Here is a 14167-nt window from a genome sequence, read left to right as displayed (position 1 = left end):
AAATACGAGCCATGGACATTAGACCGGTGGAAATTTGTCCTTTGCTTTGAAGTCCCAAATGGAGACTTTTGGTTCCAACCGCCGTGTCTTTGTGAGACTTGGTGTGGGTGAGCGGATGATGTCCGCATTTATGTTTCCCACCGTAAAGCATGGAGGCGGAGGTGTTTTGGTGTGAGGGTACTTTGCTGGTGACACTGTCTGTGATTTATTTAGAATACAAAGCACACTTAACCAGCATGGCTACCACAGCATTCTGCAGCGATACGCCACCCATCTGATTTGGGCTTAGTGGGACTATTTGTTTTTCAACAGGACAGTGACCCAACACACCTCCAGGCTGTGTAAGGGCTATTTGACCAAGAAGGAAAGTGATGGAGTGCTGCATCAGATGACCTGGCCTCCCCAATCCCCTGACCTCAACCAAATTGAGATGGTTTGGGATAAGTTGGACCACAGAGTGAAGGAAAGCAGCCAACATGTGCTCAGCATATGTGGGAACTCCTTTAAGACGGTTGGAATTGCATTCCAGGTGAAGCTGGTTGAGAGAATGCCAAGAGTGTTTAAAGCTTTCATCAAGCCAAAAGGTGGCTATTTTGAAGAATATCAAATATATTTTGTTTTGTTGAACACTTTTTTTGGTTACTACATATTCTATGTGCGTTATTTTATAGTTTTGAGGTCTTCACTATTATTCTACAATGTAGAAAACAGTAAAAATAAAGAAAACCCCAATAAGTAGGTGTTCTAAAACTTTTGACCGGTAGTGTACATGAGGACCGGTTGGCAAATGTGCCTACCCTCCTAACGCACAGTGTGTTTTAGAGGCTTCTCTCATAGTCACAGTACAAAATGATTCTCTATTAGCCGTATATTGGAGCGGTTTTTAGTTCCGTTTCTCCATTAATGGTGTTTTTTTTGTTTTTGTCCAGGACTGTAAGTAGGTTTAACCTATTCTCAGGAAACCTCCCCATATAGTTTACAGAAGTCATCTTCATATAGGCATGGATTGTATTTTTTGTTAAACATACAGCATTTCTATCAGCTGTCAGTTAGCACCACTTGAATTACTGTCTGTCACTCAGCACCACTTTAGTTACTGTCTGTCACTCAGCACCACTTTAGTTATTGTCTGTCACTCAGAACCACTTGAATTACTGTCTGTCACTCAGAACCACTTGAATTACTGTCTGTCACTCAGCACCACTTGAATTACTGTCTGTTACTCAGAACCACTTGAATTACTGTCGGTCACTCAGCACCAATTTAATTACTGTCTTTCACTCAATACCACTTTTCTTATTGTCTGTCACTCAGCACCACTTTAATTAAACAAACTCCAGGTACTTGTCAAATTAAGTGATTTGTGAGACATGGGAGAGTATATGTTTTTCTTATACACTGCATTCACTTGTTTTTTTTGTCACACTAATCATTCCTTTCCATGCTGTACCGTACTGCCCTGAGGAAGTAATCCTAATCAAATGTTGGCATAGACATCATAAGTACTGTAAATTTGATATGACTGGCAATAACTCCTCGTAACCTATAAAGATTCACATTCATTCTGTTAATCCGGGATTTAACTAGCGTTGACCAGGAGAAAATGATAACTGTACCTCTAGTGTGGATTTGAGCCCAGCGACAGTTCCTAAGAAACAGTCCCCATCATAAAAATTCAGCCTCCATGTGCTCAATTGGGGGGTATTTCTGGTGGAAATCTTTTATTTCTGCTGGCACCATTCAAGGTCATGCTTGGAACATCATTATTTGTCGCTACGGGGCTCAGCTTAAGTTGACATTGTATTTGCTAAATGTCACTTGCAATTAAAGTTGATCATATAACTGGGGAAAGGTCACCCGCCAACCTGGGTGGCGCGAATAGGAGTCCCCGGCCGACTCAGACGCCGCCCGCCGCCACCCGAGACCCCATCGTTCTGTCACCCTCCCAAAACACGCAACATGTTCACCATGCCATTGTGCTTTTAATTACACATATTACACTGATTAGATTTGCATTTCAGGTTTATGGGCACCCTTAATTGACAAAGATGATTACAAATTAGTGACGGCCGGCTGCGCAGCCCGTTTGTCACCTTGAATAGCCGCAAGTCATGCTGCTCCGAGTTCCATGTCCCCCGGATTAATCTTAGCGATTTCACGATCGGCATAAAAGCATGTGATCAAATGTAATTCCAATTTTTTATGTTATTTTATCTGTCATTCTGTGACCTCTAGCTCGGCTAAGGGGATATTTTGTGGAGAATTAGGACTGTGTAAGTTTGTCATTCTGATGTTCTTGATGTGCATGCTGACTTAGTTGTGTTCTGCTCACTGCTCTCCCAGGCCCCAGTACTACAAGGTGATAGAGGAATGTGTGTCTCAGGTGGTTCTCCATCGCAGCGGGATGGACCCAGACTTCGGGTACAGAGAGAGACTGGATGTAGACTTCACCCACCTCATTGGTAGGTCTGCCAGAGCTCTGTCTTTCCTCTGACATTTAAAAGGGTGAATTTGCAGCCAGTAGGACACCATTATACACTTCCAAAACTGGTTGAAATTATGTCATTATTAACACATTTGAAAAAGTTTTTCCTCCTAGGTCTCCCTAACCTACATACTGTACAATATAGCTTGAATCAGTATCTCTTTTTTTAATACTAGTCTTGTTATTCATATTTTGTCTCCTAATCGGTCTAAAGCATCCTCAGATATATTTTACTGTTGTACTGCGCGGACAGCAGGATGTGGGTGTTGCTAAAAATGGTGCAATATCCCTCTCATTATTATCTATCACCATTTCCCCCCTGAGAGCCTTCCCAGAAAAACCTGCAGCCCCTTGACATGTATAGGAAAAGGTAGTCTAATTACGAATAAATAATGCATTACCTGTTAGGTGTGACTGTGGCACATCATGTCTCATTATAAGCACATGGAGATTTCACAGCGTCTTCACTCTGCCGAGGACATTCATCAGCAGAGTTTCTTGAATCCTAGAGGAAACAGGGTCTATTTGCCCCAAATTAGAAATGCAGTCATTCATTTCCTTCAAGTAGAGACAAATTAATGAAATAACTAAGTGTTTTTATTTTTATATTTTTGTTCTTTTGTTATTGTCACTAACAGTTCTGTGGCATTGTGCCGACAAAGTCTCATTAAAAGTTTCTGAGCCCATCCGTGATTTTTTCACATTTTTATACCGCTGTAATGAGTTGTAAACAAATGTTTCGGGGCTTGGTTTTTAAACATTGGCAAACCTGCCGAACAGAATACAAATCTCCTGGGGGATATGTCAAGAAAAGAATGAGCCGACAAGTGCCATTCCCCCCTTTCTTCACTCATTCCCTCTGTCTCTCTGATGTAATATTCCTTTTAGGGTTGATCTGGAATCTTAAGTAGGATGTTAACAATGTACAGTGTAATTGAGAGAATCAAAGTCACTCCGTGGGTTCTTACTGACGTTGCTGCTGTCTGCCCTCTTTTTTCTTACAGATCAGTGTGTGGATAAAGCCAAAGTGGATGAGAGCGAACTGAAGGCTGCTGAGTTCTCCAAAAAGGTGAGGCATCATTCCCCTCAACTCCATTGGTATGCCACCACCACGCTCCCATCAGAAAGGCCCTCCAAGAGATCCTGGTCCAGCTATTGATTCTGGTCCCTGATCAATAGCTGGTGAAATAGTTTAACAAACTCTCAAATTTCCGGAATAAAGTTTTAAAGTAAAAGCTACAATGTCGAGGAAAGATTGGACCAACCTAACTCCTGAAGATTTTGATCGCTTATCTTCAAACAGAGGAATAAAGTGCATGAAGTGTATTTTTACTATGTAATGATAGACAGTACAATCAATTTCCACTATATATTTGTGACCGACCGCCTAATATTTGTAACTGACCGCCTGATCTGACTTGTTCACATTAAATCAAATTAAATATAAGTTTATTTGTCACATGCGCAGTATACAGAAGGAGTAAACAGTACAGTGAAATGGTTTCATAGTATCAATATCAAAAACAAAGTGTCCAGATCAAAATATTGTATACATCATTATTAGATGATGCTTACCTGACATACATGTCTAAATTGATCATCTGGCAAAGTCTTTTGTACAGACATGCAGCTACCTAGCTAAACAATGAACCGGCATAATCCCAACTCATACTACTACCAATACAAACATTGTCATAGCTGGAGTATGAATCTGCATGTAGCTAAAGGGCTACTGTAACCAACTAGGTTTTATGTTAACTAGTTAACATTAGACTATAACTAGCAATGCAAAAGGATTTCTGATTAAAATAATATCACTACACAGATCATACCCATAATGTTCGCCAGCTAGCGAACAGTGCACTTTAACCTGCAATGAAAATTAGAAATGTATAATATCTGAAAATGTAGCTAGACGCTTTATGGCAGACTGGAACCATTGAACTTCGTTATGTTTGTAGCTACATCTTGTTTGGCCAGCGTTGAGTTAAGTCCCTACATTTCCAACTGACCGTGGCGTGTACAGGAAGTAGGCAATCACTTTTTCCAATTGATCTGTTAATAGCACCTGCTAAATTCGGGGCATCAATCTTGTTGAGAAAAGTAGCAAAGCTTTTGTAGTTCTCGATGGCTAACATTATATCTTTAAAAAACGGTAAAAAGGACTGTCAACACATACTGAACAACTCACATTATAGACAGAAGCATGCTCCTGTACATGGCAGACCAATCCAAACTCATTTCCCGGCATGTCCAGCCCATCCATAATCTCAGCCAATCATGACTAGCGAGAAGGTTTCCGACTTTTTCCGTGGATTAATCAACGAGGCTTGTAATTTAACGATTTTATTCATATTTACGGATGGAATATAAGTTTGTTATTTAAACACATGAAAGTTCACATATTCCAGAATGCATTTCTGCCAAAAAAACACATTTGGATTTTTTTTTTTTTTAGACATACGTTCAAATGCCTCTCCTGTTTAGTAGTGACGTGCAACATTTCATGAAACAAGTCACATTTCTTTAGTACACCACCAGAAGTGTTTTGGTGCATGTGACTCAGACCTTAAAGACATGGTACTCTAGTTTCAACCAGTCTGCAAAGGCATGGTACTGTATCACCACGCCACATATGCCCCCACAGTCCCCCCACACCCCTGCCTCTGTGTGTGGGACATCAGAGGCGTCCTGGGTGTGAGTGGAATGAGAGCAATGTCCCCCCCTGCGGCAACAGTGAAAACATTGTCGTGACACAGGTTGCTTTCCCACAAAGGTTAGATCCGTCACCAACACATGAAAGCCGGACCCAAAACACAGCCAGGTGACGACAGGGTAGAGGCCACCAAAGGCCTATGAATAGAGGTAGGAGATGGGGCCAAGTGTGTACGAGACAGTGGGTATCGGTGTGTGTTGACTTGCCCTGCAGTTGGCCATTCACTTGAGACAACTTGGTCCTGACCGGCGTGTGTGTTGTGTTGAATTGTTGCAGTTCGATGAAGAGTTCAGCGCCCGGCAGGAGGCCCAGGCCGAGTCCCAGAAGAAAGAGGAGAAAATCAAAGAGCTGGAAGGGCAGATCTGCAATCTGAAGACCCAGGTAAGGACCAGAGGAGACGAGAGGAGCATACACACCCATTACTCCAGACTGCAGTCTGAAGCCACAAGCTCAGAATATTTTGCCAGTAGCGCTGTGTAAGGTGCACTTTTGCAAACTTCAGACGTGCAGCAATGGTTTTTTTGGACAGCAGTGGCTTCTTCCGTGGTGTCCTCCCATTAACACTATTCTTGTTTTAGTGTTTTACGTACTGTAGACTCGTCAACAGAGATGTTAGTATGTTCCAGAGATTTCTGGAAGTCTTTAGCTGACACTCTAGGATTCCTCTTAACCTCATTGAACATTCTGCGCTGTGCTTTTACAGTCATCTTTTCAGGACGGCCACTCCTAGGGAGAGTAGCAACAGTGCTGAACTTTCTCCATTTATAGACAACTTGTCTTACCGTGGACTGATGAGCATCAAGGCTTTTAGAGATACTTTTGTAACCCTTTCCAGCTTTATGCAAGTCAACAATTCGTAATCTTGCGTCTTTTGAGATCTCTTTTGTTTGAGGCATGGTTCACATCAGTCAATGCTTCTTGTGAATAGCAAACTCAAATTTTGTGAGTGTTTTTTGTAGTGCAATGCAGCTCTAACCAACATTTCCAATTTCGTCTCATTGATTGGACTCCAGGTTAGCTGACTCCTGACTCCAATTAGCTTTTGGAAAAGCCATTAGCCAAGGGGTTCACATACTTTTTCCAACCTACACTGTGAATATTTAAATGATGCATTCAATATAGAGAAGAAAAATACAATTTGTGTGTTATTAGTTTAAGCACACTATGTTTGTCTATTGATGTGACTTCAAATTTGATGACCAATTTATGCAGAAGTCCAGGTAATTCCAAAGGGTTCACAAAGGGTTCACATACTTTTTCTTGCCACTGTAGTTGTTTCTCCAAAGCATGTTTGTCCAAGATTACCTTTTACTGCAGTGAGCTGAATCAGGGCCACACGAGTGTTTCTTCGTAGTCTTAAACAAATCCACTCTGAAACTAAAGTATACACCTCACACACAATGTTATGGGCTTAAAAAAAGACAACACAGCAGTACCATGTCAGATATAGAGTTGAGATTAATTCAATGTTGAGTTTGCATTGCACTATTACACTTTATATACATTTCAGAAGACTGAATTATAACAAAACCGTTTGACAGAGAAACACCGGATTTTCGGCTTTCAAAAAATAATGTTTATTTATTATTCATAACATTCCTCCATAAAGGACGATTTGATCATTTGACTGTAGGAAAGGACTACTCCGGTTGTGAGAAAAAATGACTTACTAATTACTAATTTGGTCAAATTGAAACCTTTCTACCCCAATCAAGGATGCCAGGCTCTAAGTGGGTATTTTCCAGCCATACTGGAGCGTTTGATTCAGTAAAGGGTTCATCTCCTTTTTAAAATGTTGGATTTGATATTGGCTGAATTGCTCCATGGCAGCCTGTTCCATGCAATTGTATTATCACAGAGATTGATTTCATTTCTTCTCTGGCCTTGGCATCCCCATCTTTTCCCAGACAAAACCCCTCAAACCTCAGCACAGAAAATGACTGCTATTTCCTCCTTAACCCAATTTGAAACACTTCAGTGTTGCCTTGGGACAAAAGGGCAGTTTGCTTCCCTGCTTACTGAATGTAATATAAGCCAGTGTTGAAAGATGGTATGGCATCCAGTAGCTGAGATTGTTTTCCTCCAAACTAAATTCTGTGGCAGTCGCAAATGTCCGCGTTCCACATCCCTTTTCCGCACCTGCACATTTAGCTCTGTACTGCGTCACCAGGACCTTTGCCAAAGACAAGTTGCTGTCATTAAGGTCCCTGGCAGCCTCAGTGTTAATTTATTCTCAGTATTAGTGCGTGGCGTGAGGCTTGGTCCTCTTCCTGTCTAGACAGAGGCAAGTTTTTTTTCTTTCTTCTCCGATTGCACTTAATTTGTGTGCAGTCCTCACTCCCCCACTTCATCTGCTGGAGTGCCATGTTGCCACTCGTTACCTTCTCTCTCGGCCAAACTCGTTCATCATTCACTCATCGCCCCAACGATTGCCCGCCCGCTGCATTCACAAATTCATGAGGCCAACATGGTGGCCGGGTCCCGTCCACACCTCTATCATCCTCTCTTTTTCTCTGGTCTCTATACTTCTGCTTTTTTCTCTTTCTCTCTCTGTGCCGTGTCTTCTCTCTCAATCTGCTTTGTCTTCTCTCTCTCGCTCTCTCTGCCTTGTCTTCTCTCTCTCTCGATCTGCTTTATCTTCTATCTCTCTGCTTTGTCTTCTCTCTCTCTCTGCTTTGTCTTCTCTCTCTCTCTCTGTGTTGTCTTCTCTCTTGCTTTGTCTTCTCTCTCTCTCTCTCTCTCTCTCTCTCTCTCTGCTTTGTCTTCTCTCTCTCTGCTTTGCCCTCTCTCTCTCATTGCATGAGGCAGTGTCACCCTCTGCTTACCTGCTTTCCCTGAGTGCTCCTTTTTAAGCACTGTTTTTCCAGGCTTTTCCCCCTCCCACTAACAGGCCTCCGGTCTTTTGAAGCCAGTCTGTTTGTGGTGCATTAACAGGTAGTGTAGCGGAGTGAAGCCCCCGAGAGTCAGCTTCTTCTCTTCCTGCCGTCTCTGAACGCGCCTTCAAAGGCTGCTGGAGCTTTGCACATCAACAGACATCTGCCTCAGCAGGGAAACATCTAATGCGCTTGGCGAGAGCTCACATGAATATGGCTGCGAGTTCTTCAAGTTACATCCAGGGGGTGTGTTGGTCTAAAAAAGGGCTCGATGTAAACATGTATGTTGTCACGCTCTGCATGGCAGGAATGCGTTCGTGGTCAAATTGCTGCCTTTAAGAAATGTGTATGTGTAGTATAAGGTGATTTTTCAAAGGTTTTCTTCTATTGCTTTCACATTGGAGGCACAGAGAAAGACTGGTAACTTTTGAGTAGGATCCTCCTCACTAGGAACACTCTTGCTAAGAACAGACGTGCGTCGTCAATTTGATCTCTTTGTGCCAAAGCTCTCACAACTTCCGCTGCGATCATGACACAGATTATTTTGTTTATCTGGCAACACGTTATCAGGAGGTACACATTTTGCAATCACAGCAATATTTAGGTTGCGGTGCTGAATTCTTGCAATGGAGCACATAAATGGAAATGTAGGCGCTAACAAGATACTCCGTTTCAATAAGACAATTATTTGAATTCTAAAGTGTATCCTTCCTGGTGATGATGTACAGGCCTGTTTCTTCCCTTGAAAACAAAGTTTCTAGTCAACCTGTTTTATAAGGGTTGAAACTGCAACAGATGAACACGGTGTTGTACTAAGCCATTATCTTCCGGAGTGCAGCACCTCTAAATCCATGTGCAGACACTACACTCAGATTGTTCATCAAAGCTGCTGTGGTGGTACATCTGTCGTTTTATTGAATATGAATGAAGTGGGATCTCTGTTCACATCTCGTTGACAGAGCTCTTCGTGGAAATAAAAACATGTCTCTCTGTCTCCTAGCCCCTGCTACTTCACCTTGTCTGTGAACCGACGGATTTAATGAGAGCCTGTCTCAGGGAGCTTCCACCTTTTGATGTGTCTGTTTGATTATCCCTGCGATCCGATCGAGCACAGGTTTCGCCTGTTAACATCGACAAAACGCAATGAAAACACATCAAATGGAACTAATCCACCTCCCACCCCTGCCAACCCCTACGAACCCACCTCAGCTCAGAGATAACGGGGGAGGCGTTCGTAGAATTGGATGAGGTTGAGATGAATAATTTTCAGGAGCGGTAGATACCTTGGACCTTTTCTGTGCCATGCCATTAATGGGCTTTAACAACCTGGAGGTCATGTAGTTGAACCAGCATGGTCAGGAATGAGGTTGGAAGGTGTAGCGGATCACTCTCTCCTATCTGGCTCTGCCAGTCTACCTGCAGACCTCTCTCATTCCCAGACTGGACTGAGCTTGTAATGAATGCAACAGGCCTCACGATACAACCACCACTGCCATGTGTTCTCAGTGGTTCCCAAGTAATTCACCGTCAAATGTAGCAAGTGTTTGACATGCATGTTTCTCTGGCTGTTATTAACCTCAAAACATTTGTTTATATCAATACCTTAGGTTTAATACTTGAGTGTAATGTACTTGAGTTCCATCAATCGCATCTTTGAGTCTAAGATATGCCTGAGGGGGTTCAAGTTCCATGCCATCCACTTATCCTGTGGTTACAGTTTTTAAAATAGAGGCCTTGTACTCGCCATAGTCCATAGTTAAGGATGGAGTGTAAAAGAAAATGTTCCCCATTCACCTTAAGATTGCACTTTACAACCACGTTCTAAACTCTGGTGAAATGGAAGTCCTTATTCGTTCTCCTTTTCCATTACACATGTTCAATATTTAATACTCCTCAGTCCACAGTAAGGCTGTTCTGTAAGATCGACTCCATATAAATATGTTTCACTACGCAGTTGAGTTTGTACCCATCTACACAACGGCTGTTATTAAGATGTTAGAATGTGATGAGGTCATATAGAGTGAAATATCAAAGTGACAACAAAATATTTGGGATAAAATCAATGCCTGTCGTATATATCTGAGAGGGGAAAGTAGGGAATGCGATTTGCTAGAACATATTAGAACGTAGTGTTCCAAAGGGCACCATTGAATGGGTTTTGAGGATACATAAAGAAATGTCATCCACTGTGTGAACATATGGATGGCTGTTTCATCTAGGCTCTGTAGATTACTAAATAAGGTTATTTTCCATCTAATACAAAAGGTACTTTTAAAGGCTGAAAATGACTGCTTGTTTGAGGATATGAAATAAATGTGATCTTGGTATTCTATGTGACAGGTAGTACTAATTAATCTATATTAATTTCATCATAACCATGTTTTAACTGGGAATTTCTCTGTCACTTACTCCTCTGCTTCACCTGTCTGTGCCTGGTGTTGGCCTGTGTTCTCTGTTAACAAAAGTACTGGTGTTCCTCTTGTCTGTCTAGCTAACCACCCTCTTTGTGTACCTCTGTTGCTCTCTGTATATGTGTGTATGTCTGGGTGTCTGTTGTGTGTTTGTGTGTCTGTCTGTCCAGTTAGCTAGCGAGGCAAACAAGCTCAAAGAGGCTCAGAAAGTCATCAGTGAAGCTGAGTGCCAGGTGCAGGTGGGTGATACCTTTGCATCCGGGCCCCTCCCTTCCCTTTCATTCTTCTGGCATGGTTGACCGGTATTGGCTGCACATTGAGATACCTCATCTTGAATTAACTCATGAATGCCCCAAACTCAATCAACGCACATTACACGTATGATGTTTGCTCTGATCTTTGCATATGATTGATTTTCGATAATTGTGCAGTGATCTACATTATATTCCTCATAATCTGTTAATAGTGCCACACTCTTGGTCTGTAATTGGAGAATGCAATGAAGTTTGATTTCCTTGCATCATACTAAACAAACAATGAGTAATAATCTGAGAGATTTTTATACATTTTTTATTTCACCTTTCTTTAACTAGGCAAGTCACTTAAGAACATTCTTGTTTACAATGACGGCCTAACCCAGATGAAGCTGGGCCAATTGTGCACCACCCTATGGGACTCCCAATCACGGCCGGTTGTGATACAGCCTGGAATCGAACCAGGTCTGTAGTGAGATGCAGTGCCTTAGAGTGGCTTCAGAGTGGTGCAGCGGTCTAAGACAGAAACATCTGGGGCGGCAGGTAGCCTAGCCGTTAAAGCGTTGGACAAGTAACCGAAAGGTTGCAAGATCGAATACCCGAGCTGACAAGGTAAAACTCTGTTGTTCTGCCCCTTAACAAGGCCGTTAACCCACTGTTCCTAGGCCGTCATTGAAAATCAGAATTTGTTCTTAACTGACTTGCCTAGTTAAATAAAGGTTAAAGTAATCTCAAATGAACTGTTCCATAGAAGATAATCAAAAGTGGACGTGTGATGTAATTCTCCCCAATAAACACCTTATGACTGAATCTCTGCTTTGCTCATTAGAGCCGAGATTGGGGAAAGGTTTAATTGCGTAATAGTCCAAGTCAATTACCCACCCGTCTGCACTTCCCCCCGTCGAGGTCTAGAAGCATTGGACCCCTCAATGAACGGGTTAGATTTCAAATCACTCCATACTCCTACGCTAATCAGCGCTCCAGATGAGGATGGCCTAGCAAGAGGGCTAGCTGCCAAGAAGCCATTAGGAGGCTCACCTCTCTCTTGCTCCCAGCTAACTGTGGTCAGTGGTCAGGCTGGAGCTGCCAAGACCTGGCCAAAACACAGCACCATCGGTCTGTAAACAGCCTTTTAAAATGGATGCTTGAACCAGAGAAACCAAAACAACTATGTTGCTATAGGGAGAAGGTGCTTGAAGATCCTTGCTGCTATGATTGGAGGATGTAGGAAAGGAAAGGTACTCCCGTGATTTACCTGTGGGAGAAGGTAGAACCCTCCAGGGCATTGTCGAATGCAGGGTTGATTAGCCTTCCATAGACGAGGCTGGAGGGCCTGCAGCACGGCGGGACGAGAGAGAAGGAGGGAAAACAAGAGAGGAGCTATAACAGGCTCAGAGGGCCCCTGAATGTGGAAAAGACAGCACTCTAATTTAGCAGCTAATTTGCTTCCATTCTCTCATATTAATCTTAAAAGAGAAAATGGGCCACGACGGGCTCTGAGATTGACAGACGTATAATCATTGGAATGGGAGCGCACCCGTCGAGGGGTTTTGGAGGCGGCCTGCTTCAAACGCTCCTCACCACTTTTTAAATGTTTTACCTGATAGACATTCCACGGCTGGCATTGTGTAATCAAGCACTCTGTAATACCTTCAAAAATTTGACCGGACGCACATTACCCACATAATCCAATAATGTTTTTGGTCAATGTGGTGGAAATGTTGCTGGGCATACTTTTGGAAAGAAAGACTGTTGTCATCTTCTCATCAAACCAGGTCAAATCCTATCTGTGCCATGGGCGGTCTAATTGCCCCATTTGCATATGTTTTGTCTCTAAACAGCCCCCCCCGCCTTTATCAATGATTATAAATACCTGTTTGTGCTGCAGAGCTGTATGATAGGGCAGACTTGTCAAGGGACTGGCTGGTCTGTGTCTTATCGGTAATGGGTTTAATTTTGCCCGTCTACCGCCTAATAGCCTTCCTTTGTGAGCTCCATCTTGTCGACTTCAACATTGCTTATCTAGATGTCTAACAGTGGCCAGACAATCCCCTGGCTTCTCCCCAATGGTTATGTGTCGGCTGAACATGCACTGTGCACACACACGTCAATAGGGAATGAATGTACTGGTATGTGAGGATTTGATACAATACATTATCTACCCACGAACCCTCCTGCAATAGATAGTGTTGGCATAGCATTAGCATGCCATTAGTTTCCTCATTACCAATTCAGGTTCAGGTGGCTCTATTCATCTCATACGCTTCATCTATTAGCCAACTGCAGAAGCAATTGTCATGGTAATCAGCATCAACAATTCAGGCTTGTCTATATTGGAGTCTGATTAAATGAAACACATCATATGTATAAGAAGAGGGGGAATCATTTTTCCATAAATAGACAATACGAATGTTCTCTACTTTAATTCATATTCAGAATGACTTCAGAATCACAGAAGTCTCCAAAAATATGGACTTTCTTTTTCTTCTTTGTGGAACACTTTACATAGTGTTGATATGCAGCATTCATAAATCATTCATAAAGCCTTAATATGTATGACATAAAAAGGCATAATGCCCTACATATGTTTATATACCCTTTAAGGGTGACCTCTGAAGGGTGTTTATTGGATTCTGAATGGTGTATATAAAGGTGTATACACGCACACTCTGAACTGAACAGCGATTGCACGTACACAGTGCTTCATCCAGACACATATAGCCACAAATATACCCAGCATGTCAGAGATCTCTCCGGAGTACTTCTAATGGGAAAGGTGACATACCTCCCTGCAATATTGTTCTGCTGCCTATTAGGTTCTTGTTTATGTAACTACATATTTAATGTGTCTGGTAGACTGTCTCAGGGAACTGAGCGACCCACTTTCCCCAGTGTGAGGTGGAGCGGAGCTGGTTAAGACTCCTGAGTGTTGGCCTCTGGTTGGCTGATAGGGTACTGATATAATGACTCCTGAGTGTTGGCCTCTGGTTGGCTGATAGGGTACTGATATAATGACTCCTGAGTGTTGGCCTCTGGTTGGCTGATAGGGTACTGATACAATGACTCCTGAGTGTTGGCCTCTGGTTGGCTGATAGGGTACTGATATAATGACTCCTGAGTGTTGGCCTCTGGTTGGCTGATAGGGTACTGATATAATGACTCCTGAGTGTTGGCCTCTGGTTGGCTGATAGGGTACTGATATAATGACTCCTGAGTGTTGGCCTCTGGTTGGCTGATAGGGTACTGATATAATGACTCCTGAGTGTTGGCCTCTGGTTGGCTGATAGGGTACTGATATAATGACTCCTGAGTGTTGGCCTCTGGTTGGCTGATAGGGTACTGATATAATGACTCCTGAGTGTTGGCCTCTGGTTGGCTGATAGGGTACTGATATAATGACTCCTGAGTGTTGGCCTCTGGTTGGCTGA

General features: G+C 42.7%; 1 protein-coding gene across 5 annotated transcripts in view; it reads left to right on the top strand.

Moving 5' to 3' along the window:
• LOC135526552 (protein diaphanous homolog 2-like) overlaps window positions 1–14167 on the top strand; it is a 728420-nt gene that overhangs the window by 235149 nt on the left and 479104 nt on the right. For all 5 annotated transcript variants that reach the window (XM_064955040.1, XM_064955039.1, XM_064955041.1 and 2 more), the window contains 3 exons: window positions 2344–2462; window positions 3490–3554; window positions 5478–5582. In XM_064955040.1, the coding sequence (XP_064811112.1) occupies window positions 2344–2462; window positions 3490–3554; window positions 5478–5582 (289 nt within the window). The remainder of the gene's footprint in view (window positions 1–2343; window positions 2463–3489; window positions 3555–5477; window positions 5583–14167) is intronic.

This window comes from Oncorhynchus masou, chromosome 32 (genome assembly GCF_036934945.1).
Source record: "Oncorhynchus masou masou isolate Uvic2021 chromosome 32, UVic_Omas_1.1, whole genome shotgun sequence".
Taxonomy (NCBI): domain Eukaryota; kingdom Metazoa; phylum Chordata; class Actinopteri; order Salmoniformes; family Salmonidae; genus Oncorhynchus; species Oncorhynchus masou.
The sequence above is the reverse complement of the archived record's forward strand: the minus strand, read 5'-3'. Positions and strand labels throughout refer to the sequence as shown.